General features: G+C 38.2%; 1 protein-coding gene across 1 annotated transcript in view; it reads right to left on the bottom strand.

The window, feature by feature from the left end:
• LOC141499678 (uncharacterized) overlaps nucleotides 1–15,506 on the bottom strand; it is a 62,193-nt gene that overhangs the window by 32,581 nt on the left and 14,106 nt on the right. Inside the window, exons 3-6 of the mRNA XM_074202326.1 lie at nucleotides 13,342–13,468; nucleotides 12,154–12,249; nucleotides 7,241–9,144; nucleotides 6,677–6,861 (exon numbers count right to left, since the gene is read on the bottom strand). Of these exons, the coding sequence (XP_074058427.1) occupies nucleotides 6,677–6,861; nucleotides 7,241–9,144; nucleotides 12,154–12,249; nucleotides 13,342–13,468 (2,312 nt within the window). The remainder of the gene's footprint in view (nucleotides 1–6,676; nucleotides 6,862–7,240; nucleotides 9,145–12,153; nucleotides 12,250–13,341; nucleotides 13,469–15,506) is intronic.

Raw genomic sequence — 15,506 nt, 5'->3', positions numbered from 1 at the left:
ACTTAAAGTTACTGCAGACAACAATCAATTCCTAAGACAAACCCAGAAACTGTAAGAACACAATCACAGGGCTATCATTTTCATCACATTCCTCTCTCAGGCCATAAACTTAGATTGAGTGACTTGACCAAAAACATAGAAACTGAGAATAGAATACAAACAATATAGACAAAAGAGACTGGATTTGTTTTGTCCATGGTACTAGACAGTTCACAATTTCAGTCTTTCCATTTCTCTTACCCTTTCATTGAATTTTTTATTCTTAGACATTGTAACCATTTGGTGCTTATATGGTAAGTATTCAAATTATTTCATGACCTATCCTACCTGTAAACATAATACAATTTGTCTAGTGATCCCCATCTTATTTTGTTGCTACTGCTGTACCAGAGGTCCCATGAAGATTGCCAACGGTGATTTTTGTATTTACCAGAGCATGAGATTTGATTCTCATACATTACCTTTAGGGAAGTGAATTTATAATCCCTAAATCCTAATTAATAATTACCAAATTATTAGTGTAAGGCCTCTTCAATATGTATGAAGGCCATAATTGAGGCAATGACCGGTATATGAACTCACCATTTGGAGTATGCCTTATGTGATTTGGCTGTATTTCTGACATCCCAGGAACTAGCCATCCCTGGGAAAGATAAAACAGGATTGGGAGGAACTGGCTATTCTCCCAATACTGATATTTAATAAAAAATAAACCTTACAGCCCCATAATGGCATTTCCTTAAAAAATAACATATTGATTCAATCTATACCTGAAGCCAAAAGGGAATTGGATCCCATTCAACTTAAATGGCTCTGAGCCTTCTTTGTCCTCAAAGGTATAAAAGTTGTAAGCCTCCTCTCCTCTTTGGAATCTCACCCATGGAGGAGACGTCCTGCCTGGGGTACGTGGTCTCCCATTCGGACCTCGAGGGTCAATGAAAACTGGGGTTCCCCGACCTGACATCTCAAGAGTTAGTGCTCCCTGAATTGGTGATGTTTTCTTTATCTTTCTCTTCCATTTTGATTATAGTATTAATAATCCTTTGTCTTTTATGTATTATCTGCTGTATTGGATGCTACTGTAAGCAATCTATTCCTTGTATTGTATAATTAAAATACTTTCATTTTTAACTGAGTGAGAGCATCATTTGCAGGAACAAATCCGAACCTCATTAAAATCACAAAACAGGAAGCTAGACAATACTTAATTTTTTAAAAGTTATCTTTAGAGGCGGCTAGGTGGTGCAGTGATAAAGCACTGGCCCTGGAGTCAGGAGTACCTAGGTTCAAATCCGGTCTCAGACAATAATTACCTAGCTGTGTGGCCTTGGGCAAGCCACTTAACCCCATTTGCCTTGCAAAAAAACCTAAAAAAAAGTTATCTTTAAATGACTCTGCTCACTAAAATAAGATTCATCAAAACAAAAAAGAATTTTTAAAAGTACATGCCAAAAAAAGGAAATGCCATCTCATGTCTGAAAACGATCTTATACTTATTTGAGTTCACCATCATTTTGAAAGGAAGTTGACAACATGACTCACTCTTGTTCCTCTTCCACCCCTTCTTAGAGGTTCACAGCCTTTGAATGATAGAGATCATGGTCCAAAGGCTATGAGCTAAAATTTTTTAAATGGCCTCTTTAACAGTAAACAATGGCCTAATTCAATGTCAAGGATATTTATCCTCTGGGATAACAAACATGTGATATTTTAACCATAGCAGGGTTTTTGTGGAGATTCCAAGCTGTCATAATCAGGTCTATGTTGCTTTGGGAGATCAAGCAATGATTATATAAAACTCCAAATGCTTATAAGTGCAATATAAGAAACTATAAGTACGTTTTTCAATTTCACTCAAATTGTTATCAAACTTTTGTGAAGACTGATGATTCGTGTCCCAATGTTTTGAAATCCTCCATTTCAGTCTCCATGTGTCATTATACTGCCATAATGTTGAAATCAAAAGGCCAAGATGCCACTTGGCTTTGCATTCCTGCAGCAGAGAGAACAAGCTCTTTGAAAACCATGGTTTTCACACAGAGATCCAAGATCCTTATAAAACCATCATGGACCAATACAACCATTCTACCAAATCAGAACTAACATTTCCCTATCAAGATTTCAATACAGCAGGGTTGGCATAAAAAATAAAAATGGGAATTTGGGGTAAGTTTTGTGGAAGCCATGGACAACACTGGAAGGACAAGGGATGACACAGAGCCAAAGTAGGCTTTTTCCTGCAGATTTCACACCATCACGATCAGTGATTGCACAAAATGAATTGTATAAATGCAATGTAAGAATTGATAAGTTCTGTTTTTCAATCTTGTTCACAGTGATTTCAAACTTCCATAAAGATTGTTCATTCAGATGGAAATTATCGACCTCACTGTTGGTTTAACAGAGCTTTAGAGTCGTGGCCTGATTCCAGACTTCCTTTGAATAACACTGCCTCAAAAAATATAATCACCAGACCAAGATATTCCTTGGGTTTCAATTCCTGCAGCAGAGAAAACTAACACTTTGGAAACTGTGGTCCTCAGAAAGGCACAGTGGAGACCCTCATGAAACCATAATGGACCAACATAACCATCCTACCAAAGCAGACCTAACACTGCCACTGGTGGGTGACAGGTTTTCTCGTGTGAATGGATCCTAAACTTATCATTCTATCTGGCAGATTCTTAAAGGAGTTGACTAGCAACCTGGGTTAGTCAGTCAGCAGATACACAGAATGCTGCCACTTTGCTAGTATAGATAAAAGTGTCATTTCTGAAGAAATTCTCATCTTGGAAATAAATGCTTAAAAATTTTAATATGTAATTGATCTTCAAGTATATTTATCATTTCATATATGTATAATGAGAATAAAAAAATAAAGTTTTTAATAGTAACTAATATTTAATTTTGACAAAGTTAAAGAGACTAAAATAATGAATTCCAATCTCTAATCAAGGGAGCTTGTCCAATTCTCTTTGATTTTCCATATCAAATAGGTGTGAGTATTTTCAGTGTATTCTGTGTAAAACACAGAATACATCTCTTGTTGCAGTAGACAGAATTCTGGGTGTCTAATCAAGGACCCATTTTACCTGACTTCACAAACTTACAATGGGGTTAAATGCCTTGCTAAAGGTCATATAGCTAGGAAATCAGAACAGGTTTGAGGCAGAATTTGAACTCACTGTCCCCATGCTTTTTTTTTTGGTTTTGTTTTTTTTTTTAGGTTTTTGCAAGGCAAACGGAGTTAAGTGGCTTGCCCAAGGCCACACAGCTAGGTAATTATTAAGTGTCTGAGACCGGATTGGAACCCAGGTACTCCTGACTCCAGGGCCGGTACTTTATCCACTATACCACCTAGCCGCCCCCATGCTTTGTTTTAAAACAAAAAATGATAACTTACTGTTTCAGGGAAATATAAAAGACTAAAAATTTTCTTCTAGGTGACATCCTTTGGAGACTTAATAGAGTCTTTGGTATCTTCTCTTTGAAAATGGTCTTAAAAGCTTTTGATCCCTGGGGAAGGAGTTTTTAAAACCTAAGATCTTTCAGTATCCAAGGGACTGGTGCTGTTATGAAGTTTATTTCTCAAATAGAAATGATTAGTCTGATTGACCAATGATGATAAAAATTACAAAACTGAACTGGAAGATTATGGAGGAATGCTAAACCTCTGACCCACCTTAGTTTCAAAGCCACTGGCTTTGATTGAAAGTGGGACTCCTTTCTTTTTCTTTTGTTTTCTAGGTTTTTGCAAGGCAATGAGGTTGAGTGGCTTGCCCAAGGCCACACAGCTAGGTAATTATTAAGTGTCTGAGGCCTGATTTGAACCCAAGTACTCCTGACTCCAGGGTGGGTCTTCTATCCACTGCACCACCAAGCCGCCCAGGGACTCCTTTCTTGAACAGAATTCATATGGTCAACTGACAATTGAGAGAATGATATTAAATAAATTCACAAAATGATATTTTATGTTCCAAAGATGTTATTGCCAGGATTTTTCCATGACAGTGTTCTATAAATTGGAGAAACTGTAACGCCACCTATGTATCACCTAAACAAAATGCCTTATAAATAAGCATATGATTGTGATGGAGACATTTAATTGATCAAATTTTCTTTGTTTTTTAATTTTTTTATTAAAGGTATTATTTAAGTTTTATAATTTTCCCCCCAATCTTACTTCCCTCCCCTCACCCCCCCACAGAAAGCAATCTGTCAGTCTTTACTTTGTTTCCATGTTGTACATTGGTCCAAATTGAGTGTGATGAGAGAGAAATCATATCCTTAAGGAAGAGACAAGAAGTCTAAGAGTAACAAGATCTACCTGATCAGATTTTCCTGAAGAATATGGACAGAGGTTCACAATATAGTACAGGAAGCAGCAACAACAAAAAAGAAACTTTCCAAAGAAAAGAACCAGAAAGAAATAGAGCTATCTGATGTGACCCTGGAAATAGCTAAGAAAGAAAAGGAAAGGGAAAGGAAAAATGGAAAAATATACTCAACTGGATGCAGAATTCCAGGAGAAAAATGTTCAGAACTCCTAGAGATCCTTTTCTCAGGAAGGCTCTGGTCTGGGATTCAGAGAACAAAACAGCCAGGAATTTGTGAATCCTGACAAGCTGGCATTCTTTCCCTGACCTTCTTGACCCTGGGTTAAGTGAAGTGGATGTTCTGGAAGAAGGTAGTAAGTAATAAACTGTCTCTCTCAGGGTGCTGATTTCATGACCAACAAGGGCTTCAGGCAAGATCACTTTAATATGTGGGGAGTTATTTTAGAATAGGGCTTTTTTTTTTTCAAATAGCTCTTTTCCCAAAGCAATTCAATATGTGAGATTTTTATCATTATTTCCTGATCAATTCCAATTTCTGTGCTCAAAAGGAAGTCTTTCCACTGGCGTCTCATTAAAGTGATTTTTCCTAAACCTAGAGATTAGCAAAAGCCCAAAAAACAGCTGTTCAAAGATAGATTCAAAATAACTAGGTGGATTTTTTTTAGGTTTTTTTTTTTTTGTAAGGCAAATGGGGTTGAGTGGCTTGCCCGAGGCCACACAGCTAGGTAATTATTAAGTGTCTGAGACCGGATTTGAACCCAGGTAGTCCTGACTCTAGGGCTGGTGCTTTATCCACTGCGCCACCTAGCCGCCCCTAACTGGGTAGATTTTTAACATTTTTATCCAGCTCACCCATTCTGACTGACTTACTAAGCCTTACCCTAAAAACCTCAACAAGATTCTAGAAAATGTATGAGAGTGGGCAGCTAGGTGGTGCAGTGGATAGAGCACCAGCCCTGGAGTCAGGAGTACCTGAATTCAAATTCGGTCTCAGACATTTAATAATTACCTAGCTGTGTGGCCTCGGGCAAGCCACTCAACCCCATTTGCCTTACAAAATCCTAAAAAAAAAAAAAAAAAATTAAGAGAGCAAATTCTAATCAGAAAAGAAAAACATTACAATTAGCCCTTTTTTTATACCTATCATACCTTTAGGGTGATAAACAGCAAAGTCTGGGTAGACAGGGATAGAGACTGGCCAAGAAGGAAATCCAATGGCAGAGCTATTAGCAGCCACTGGAGTATTGGGGGCACATTTCTATGACCAGGAATATGAAGACTTCTATGACTGAACAAGTAATACCATAGCAAAAGGACATCTCAGATGACCCTCAAACCAGTACTGGAAGAAGGAATGGAATACAGCTCACAAATCTGTCACCTATTATCTGATCACAGCTCTAGTATAGAAAAGAGGGGTTATGAGAAAGAGAGGGCAGCAGCTTTGTACTGAACAAGGAAGAGGCTTCAGAAACTTAGACTTTTTAGCAATGTGGCCGAGAATAGGATGTAGACAAAGTTTCCACCTCAACTCTGTACATAAACTAGCATGAAGTCATCTAGTCAATCAAAATCAAAGGGGAGCCAGAGGAGCCAGCAGGTCAAAACGTTTAAAGACAGAGAATCTGTAAGTAGCCAAACAGTGAGAGAATCCAATAGCAACCTACTGAAACTCAACTAAGAGAATCAAACTTAGATCAGGGTCATGCTGAATTCAAACTAGGAAAGGAGTGAGTAGACCTCCCTCTGGATCACTCCAGTTGGGAAGTGCTGACAACAAGCAGATCCCCAGAATGGGTTATGAAAATAGCATAAGAATAGGAAAAGTCAGTGATATCTTACTACCTTTCTTAATAAAGAGACAAATTCACACCTTAGTTTACAATATTATCAATTTCTGGAGACTGAAGATTGCCATTTCACTTGTTTGCATCGTCTCCCTACCAACTTGACCAGAGTTAGAAAAACACAGACTATATCTTAGTTCTTTTTGGCAAGGCAATGGAATTGCCCAAGGTTGCACAACTAGGAAATTAAGTGTCTGAAGACAAATTTGAACCCATGTCCTGCTACCTACAGGGCCCATGCTGTAGTTAGCGCACCACCTAGATGCCCTAACAGACTGTAACTTCTTAAACTCTTTCAAAGACCCTAGAAAAGTTTTCATTCACTTAGTAGCTTTCAGCTTTAGGTGAACAGGCCAAAGGAAAGGTCACTTTGGTTGTACCAGGATCCCAAACTACGTTCTCTAGGAGTCAATGAACTCTGCTTTGACTTTACAAAATTATGAAGGATCATGCAAGGGAAGCATTTTAGAAGGAAATTGCAAAACCCCTTACCAATAAAATAGTGGCTGCTTTTCTTTTTCCACAAGTGTTCTGCTCTGCTTCAAGTTTATTGGAATTTCTTCTTCATCACCATGATCATTAAGTCCCAGGGGGCGGCCAGGTGGTGCAGTGGATAAAGCACCGGCCCTGGAGTCAGGAGTACCTGGGTTCCAATCCGGTCTCAGACACTTAATAATTACCTAGCTGTGTGACCTTGGGCAAGCCACTAACCCCATTTGCCTTGCAAAAAACTAAAAAAAGAAATGATCATTAAGTCCCAACAAACAGGGGACAGAATGCAAGACTTATGAAAGAGAAGGTTCTTCATGGTCACCTGCAGTGGTCTCAATGTAGGCTGAAAAAGAGCTCATAAGTGGCCTGTGGGAGATGTAAAATTACCCTTAATTTGCCTACAATTGTACTCCATTTTGCAAACTCTGGATTCTTCTCTTAAGTGTTTTCCTCCAATTGCCATAGCACTAAGTTTTTTTTTCTTATTCCAAAGACGTGTTTTTGAGAATAGCAAGTTATGCTTTATCACAATAAAAAGTTTAGGAAACTCAGATCACATTCCTAAAGTTTCTCTCCAGTGTGGATTCTCTGATGTACAACAAGTCTCTCCTTCCACGTAAAAGCCTTTCCGCATTGATTACATTCATAAGGTTTCTTTCCAGTGTGGATTCTCTGATGTTTTACAAGAGTCTTCTTCAATGAAAAAGCCTTTCCACATTTATTACATTCATAAGGTACCTCTACAGTGTGGATGCTCTGATGTGTGGTAAGATGTGACTTGCTCATAAAGGTCTTTTCACATTGATTACATTTAAGGAGTTTCTCTCCACTGTGGATTCTCTCATGTTTAATAAGTGTATCCTTCAATGAAAAAGTCTTTCCGCATTGATTACATTCATAAGGTTTCTCTCCAGTGTGGATTTTCTGATGTTCAGTAAGATGGGATCTTTGTGTAAAAGCTTTTCCACATTGATTACATTCATAAGGTTTCTCTCCAGTGTGGATCCTCTGATGTACAGGAAAATATGACCTACTTGTAAAAGCCTTCCCACACTGATTGCATTCATAAGGTTTTTCTCCAGTATGGATTCTCTGATGTTTAATAAGAGAGTTCTTCAATGAAAAAGCCTTTCCACACTGATTACATTCATAAGGTTTCTCTCCAGTGTGGATCCTCTGATGTGTAGTAAGATATGACTTGCTTGTAAAAGTCTTTCCACATTGACTACATTCATAAGATTTCCCTCCAGTGTGAATTTTCTGATGTACAGGAAGACTTTTCTTGGTAGCCTTTTCACCCTGATTACCTATATAAGGTTTCTTTCCAGTGTGGATTTTCTGGTGTATAATAAGAGTACCCTTCAATAAAAAAGCCTTTCCACACTGATTACATTCATAAGGTTTCTCTCCAGTGTGAATCCTCTGATGTGTAGTAAGAGTTGACTTGCTTGTAAAAGACTTTCCACATTGATTACATTCATGAGGTTTCTCTCCAGTGTGGATCCTCTGATGTATAGGAAAATATGACCTGCTTGTAAAAGTCTTTCCACACTGAGTACATTCATAAGGTTTCTCTCCATTATGGATTCTCTGATGTTTAATAAGAGAGTCCTTCAACGAAAAAGCTTTTCCACACTGATTACATTCATAAGGTTTCTCTCCAGTATGAATCCTCTGATGTGTAGTAAGATATGACTTGGTTGTAAAAGACTTTCCACATTGATTACATTCATAAGGTTTCTCTCCAGTGTGGATTCTCTGATGTTTAGTAAGACAGGCCCTTTCTGTAAAATTTTTTCCACATTGATTACATTCATAAGGTTTATCTTCAGTGTGGCTTCTCTTATGTCTACGAAGACCAGACTTAAATGAAAAAGCCTTTCCACATTGATTACATTCATAAAGTTTCTCTCCAGTGTGAATGCTCTGATGTTCAGTAAGACGGGCCCTTTGTGGAAAAGACTTTCCACACTGATTACATTCATAAGGTTTCTCTCTAGTGTGGATGCTCTGATGAGCAGTAAGATTGCATTTCTGTGTAAAAGACTTTCCACACTGATTACATTCATATGGTTTCTCTCCACTGTGGATTCTCAGATGTGTAGCAAGATATGACTTGCTTGTAAAAGTCTTTCCACATTGACTACATTGATAAGATTTCCCTCCAGTGTGACTTTTCTTGGTAGTAAAAGCCTTTCCACCCTGATTACATTCATAAGACTTCTTTCTAGTGTGGATTCTCTGATGTTTAACAAGAGAGTCCTTCAATAAAAAAATATTTCCCCATTGATTAAAATCATGAGCTTTCTCTCCACTTGGGATTCTCCCTTGTGTAATGTCAAGTTCTCTCCTCATGAAGTCACAAGCAGTGTCAATCATGATGTTTTGTTTGTGAGTTTCTTTCACAGAAAAGCTTCGTTTTCCAACATTCTCCTTCATTTCAAGTCTGATATTTTCTTCTGAAAGAACTAAACAAAACACATAAACACAAATACTACACTTATTTGCATATGTTTATTTTCCCTTTCCAACATTGGTAGAACCTAAATTAATTTAATATTTATCCTCCCCCAAAAAAACCCTCAAACTTTAATCTTTCATAGAGAGAACCAATCAGCTCAAAATGGCACTAACTTATACCCTAAGGATTATCTACTTTATAAAGAGTTGCACATATAAGCCCATTGGATCCTAAAAACAAATATCCACAACACCTATGACGTTTCCACACTTTGACACAGGCATTCTCATGACATTTTCACAATATTCACAAGGTAAGCCATGAGCTTAGAGCTAGTTGAATCTGGAAGAAAAAGTGAGGCTGGTGACTTAGCATCTCACTCCCTCACTGAAATGCAATTCACAGGCTTGTCATGCTCCCTGCTATCATGGTCTTCTTCCAAAATGAAGGACAAGGAGAAACATAATTCCTCATATGGAAAATGACTAATATGTAAATATTTTAAACACAAATCTACATATACAATGTTCACCAGATTGTTCACTGATGAGGGGAGGGAGATGGGAAGGGACAGTGGAAGAAAATCATCTGACACAAACATGCATGTAGATGATTGGTGAAAAAATTTCATAACATATAATTTAAAAAAAGAAAATGAAATAGAATTTTTAAAAAACTGCAGTTTTCACGAACTATCTTATATACTTCATCTCCTATAAATCAGAAACATGCTTCTCCTTTTTAATATCATAACAGATGAAAAGATTATTCTTAAAATTGCTAAAGAAAATCTCTTTACAAATGAAAATTGTTGTCATTGTCCTTTTTTTCCCTTTCTTCTCTAAGACAACATCAGAGAGGAGATATCATGACAAGCAATGGAATGGGATTTGACATATTATTGTCAAATCAGTAGCCTTTCAAAGCCATCTGAGACCAGTGGTTATATATAAATCAAGAAGCCTGGAGATGGCCCTGGATATGAGACAAGCAGGGTTAAGTGACTTTCTCATGGTCACACAGTTATGACCTGTCAAGCATCTGAGGTTGAATTTGAACTCCAGTCCTCCTGTTTCTAGGTCAGGGATTCTAATCTATTTTGTCACCCTGCTACCATATGTACAAATAATCTCATTCCACCACTCAACTTTCTTGGCAAATCCTCAACTGGTATCTCCATTTTTTTAAATTAAGTTTCACTCTTGGGAAGGCTAGGTGGCACAGTGGATAGAGCAATGGTTCTGGAGTCAGGAGTACTTTGAGTTCAAATCTGATCTCAGACACTTAATAATTACCTAGCTTGTGGCCTTGGGCAAGCCACTTAACCCCATTTGTCTTGCAAAAACCTTAAAAAAGATTAAAACATATATTTTACTCTCTTCCACACTGATTATTTTCTTATTATCACAAATAACATCAGTTCAATCTAATCTTTAAAACACTCATTTGATCCATGCACCCCCATGAGAGGCTGTCTAATATCTTTCCTCCATTTCATGGCTAAACAGAGAGTCATAAACCTTTTCCAAATTGTATTCAACTCCTTCCCCTTACATTTCTTTTTTTTTCTTTTTCCCCCCTTAGTCCTCTTCTAAGGTACCTGTCCAAAAAATGACCACATTTAGACACAAACTGGTATATCTATGGGAAAATATTCTAGACATATTTCTAATTCTCAGTACTTTCTCTATGTACAGATAGTATCCTTCTTCATTTATCCTGAATTTTTAATAGTCAAACAAAAAAAGAAAATTATTTATTTCTCAAAATTTCTCAAAACCAAAATTCAATGGCTATTCTTAATTTTGTTCCTTGCAGACTTCTCTACGGGCTTTGACACTTTCAATATCTCCAATTTTCTTAATATTCTCCTTTCAAGATTTTAGTGACATTATTCTCTTCTGTTTCTACTTCTCCATTTTCCAAAAGGAAACTCAATTCTCTTTGCTCCAACCCTCCTATCTTCTTATATTCCTAATGCTATCCCAAGATATCTCCCAATAGTCTAATGCAATGAAGTACCCATCAACTCTCACACATTCCATCCTGAACCACATCTTAAAACTCTTTGCCAAGTCCCCCTGATTCCCTCTTTCTGACTTCACATCTGTGATTTTGTAAGAGGTTGCTGGTTGGTTTGGCTACCTCAACTTAACCACTAGTCTAATTATTCCTCTATTCAGTTGACAAATTCTTCCTAAAATTCTCACCTGGCCTTAATACAACATTCTCGCCAAGTCCCAGTGATTCCCAGAAAATGGATTCAAAACAAAATCCTATCTACAGATATTAAAGCACTTGATCTCCAGCCCTTCCTCTAGACTTCTTTCACCCTATTTCCCCTATATATGCTAGAATCCAGTGGTGGGGACCTCCTTTCTGTTCTGAGGATATGATGTCCACCACTAGAATCCACGGCTATTACCTTGCCATCCCTGTTTCCAGAATATTCTCCCTGGCTTCCCTGATGATCAACCAGAGACCACATCTACAATAAGCCTTTTACAGTCCTTAAATTTGGCATCTACCCTCTCTTAATTAATTGTTGCTCTCTTCTCTGTTCTACCAGAATTTAAGTAATATGGGAGCAGGGAAAGCCCCTGACATCTATTAATGTGTTGGGTGCTTTAAGCAGGGTCTGAGACATTATGGGCACTTACATGTTCCTTGACTTGAAAAAGGCCTAGGAAAGAACCCAAAGAAATCAGCCTATCCCCTCTTCAAATTTTCAAAAGAATTCTCAATTGCAAAATCCCAAGCAAGGTCTTTCTTTTAGGATCAAAGATTGATTCCTAAAAGGGAGTTGAAAAACTATGGAATCCAACTTTTTTATTTTACATATGGAGAAAGTGGGACTCAGTAGTTCAATGACTGACCCAGGAAGGTACTTTCAGGAAATATGTGAAAAAGAATCCCAAGACAGGTGTTTCAGCCCCCAAATCCAGGCCTTGCTTCCCTGTGACACATAGAACCCTGGCCATCATCACTGTCATATATCTGTTTTCACCTCACTCACCTAGACTGTGACTCCTCAGGCCTTCCTGCTCCAGCATCCATGGAGCTTCTCTTTGCTCAAAATAAGAGATCACATCTTGCCTGGGATCTGGAAGACCTGGGCAGGGAAATCAGGGATGAAGATGGAGAGAAAGTTGGAACTTAGTTCTCCTTTGGAAAGGGTCATATACACAGAGCTGCTGCATTTTGAAGATCAGTTCATAAAGCTCACATGTAAGAGCTTGGACTCACCTGTTAGTACTTGTAATGCAAGTTACCCAAAAGAGGAGGGGTTGTTATGCAGAATGGTCCAATCATCTCCCCTCCCCATAGCACCCACATGCAAATAGGTTCCATTCTGATGAAACACCTTCTTCCAAAATAGGGTATAAAGGGTTAAGATGCAAGACTAGCCTCAAGCCCAAGGAGCATGAACATTTTGCCCAGTTCTTCTCCCATGTTCCTCAGTCCCTGAACCATATAGAAGCCTTATGTGTTGCTCATTTGGGGGAGATTCTCTACTGGCAAACTCCATAGTTGTGCCAAATGCTTTTTCTTGGACAGTCTGTTGTCCTAGCAATGCCAGAGCCATACAGGAAAGGAAGAGAGGGTGGGTCCCAGGCCTCCTAAAGAAGAGTCTCAGAGCAGTTATTGATGGGGGTTATGGGGAGAGGTAGGGGGAGAAGGTAATGGAACCAGGTAGGGATGAGGGAATTTGGCCTTGATACAACTTCTTCATAGAAGGATGAACTTGGCACACATTCCCATATTCTAGAAATCTAGTGAGTAGAGTAGAGAGAATCCTGGGCCTAGTCTGAGTAATGTCAGAATCAATATCCAGTCTCAGATAATGACTAGCTCTGTGCCTAATCACTTAACATCCATTTGCCTCAGTTTCTTCAACTGCCAAATGGGGATTATAATATTCACCTAAATTGGAAGGTTATTATCAGGATGAAGTAACATGATATGGTAAAGAAAGTCCTCATTATAGCACCTGGCAAGCAGCAGGTGAAAGCAAATGCTTATTCCCTTCCCTTCCTTTCCCATCATGTTGGAGAGAATTTTAGGGCAAGAGGAAGGAAGATCAAAGACAGAATTGCAGGAGACCAGCCCTTTCCTCTCTAAATTGCTCCAAACCCTCCACAGTAGGGAATGAGGATATTTCCACTGACAGTAGACTCAGTGTTACCAGGGGAAGGGTCCTTACCCACAAAGAACAAGTTCTGAGCATTCTCCAGCATGACCTCCTTGTATAACTGCTTCTGACAAGGGTCCAAGAGGGTCCACTCCTCCTGGGTAAAGTCCACAGCCACATCCTTGAATGTCACCAATTCCTAGACCATGAAAAGTCATCAGATGAAGAAATGAAAGACATGAGAAGTAGAGTCCAACCCTATCCAAATCTAGATGACAGCTGAAGTACAGAGAAGGGATCTGCCCAGAGCTCATACTCTCTATGAGAGTCAGAGTCAGCTCTAGAATCCAAGGTTATTAAGAGTCTGAGGTAATTCTGAGAAATAGATGTTAAATGTCAGTGGCAACAAATCTGAGAAGTCCCTTGGAATATAATGCATTACACGGGGCATCTGGGAGGTGTGTGGTTTACGTGGGAAGTGGATATGTGCAGGAGAAAGAGGTGACGGGGAAATTCTTCCTCATCACACCTGACAGGAGGGGAATCCTGAAAAGATGACAGTATAGGTCAGTAATGTGCAGGCTTTTCAGATACCCTCCACAAACTGACAGAAAATCATCATGAATTGAAGAAAGAGTAACAAAAATATAGGGGGTAAAGTCCTAGGAGGACAACTTGAGAGGATTCAGAGAGCAATGTGGGGCTGAGGTATGACCTGAGGGAAGCACTGACACCCCAATGAATCATCCAACTGGAGGCCATTTCAGAAGCAGTGGGGACCTCAAGTCACTCACTTCTGTCACTCTTCCCTCACAAACTTGCTTCTAAAGCAAAATAGACTGAGTAGGAGATGACTGAAGGACCCCAAAGTGTATCTGGAAGTCAAGTCTAACAGTGCTGACCAGATGTGAACCCAGATATGGCTGTGGGGAAGGAGAAGACACTACCATAGAAAGCAAGAACATTTTGGGGACACTGAAGCTGGGACTCACTGGAGGAAAAAAGGAGACCCTGACATTGAGCCCCCAGACAGAATTCAGTAAGCAATAGTAAGAATTGCTGAGGACTAGGACAACAATATTCATAGCTCAGAATCAAAACTTAATAATAATATTGAGCTGTTAAAAATCAAATCACATCAAATCAAGATAAAATAAATGAGCAAAGAAAAAAGAACCCAATCATTCATATTTACTTTGGCGTAAAAGAAAATTTGGGATCATTTTCAGAGGAGTGTGAGGTTCAAAAAAAAAGCCACTCCTACCCTAAAGCATAATGGACAATGGACACAAATACAAAAAGGAATATTGGATGAAAGTAAAAAAGAATTCAAAAATCAAATCAAGAGTGAATGAGAAAAAATTAGAAAAAAATAAAAACATTTTAAGAAAATAATGAAAAAACTTACTCATTTGCAAAAAAGAGAAAGAAAATAGTTAGGAGGGAAATAAATAGAATTTTGAAATCTAATAAAAAGGACAAAATAGCAAAAAAGCAATCAAAAAAGTTGAAAAAATTTTATCCATTTAGAAAGACATAAAATTTTTTTTTAGGTTTTTGCAAGGAAAATGGGGTTAAGTGACTTGCCCAAGGCCACACAGCTAGGTAATTATTGTCTTAGATCACATTTGAACCCAGGTACTCCTGACTCCAAGGCCAGTGCTTTATCCACTACGCCACCTAGCTGCCCCCGAAAGATATAAAATCTTAAAGAAAACAATTCCTTGAAAACTACAACTGAGCAAGAAGGATTGAATGACATTATAAAACACCAAGATATAAAAAATGCAGAAAAAAACAAGAGAATCTGAAACAGCTCAATAGAAAACAACCAACTGGAGAACAGATTAAGAAGAAACAATATAAAAATTGCTGAGCTACATGAAAATTATGATCAAAAGAAGTAGCTGGATACAATGTTACCAGAAATTATTAAGGAAAATTGCCCTAAAGTTCTAGACCAAGAAGCAAGGTAGAAACCAAGATTCTACTGATCACTACCTGCAAAAAATCCTGGGAAGAACATTTGGTTGGTTATCTTTCATTATTAAAGAAGAATAAAGTGACATCTCTATTTTTGGAGACAAATTACAATATGTTCAACAGTGGTTGATCAGACCAATGGGAAGAGGAACATGTATTTGAATGTCAGAGCTAAGTTTCAAAATTCCTGGGTTAAAGAAAAAATATTTTAAAAACAAAGAGAAAAAATAAATACTGTATAAAAATAAAATCAT

The sequence above is a fragment of the Macrotis lagotis genome, chromosome X, assembly GCF_037893015.1.
Source record: "Macrotis lagotis isolate mMagLag1 chromosome X, bilby.v1.9.chrom.fasta, whole genome shotgun sequence".
In the NCBI taxonomy this organism is placed as follows: domain Eukaryota; kingdom Metazoa; phylum Chordata; class Mammalia; order Peramelemorphia; family Peramelidae; genus Macrotis; species Macrotis lagotis.
This window is presented reverse-complemented; position numbering and strand designations above follow the sequence as displayed.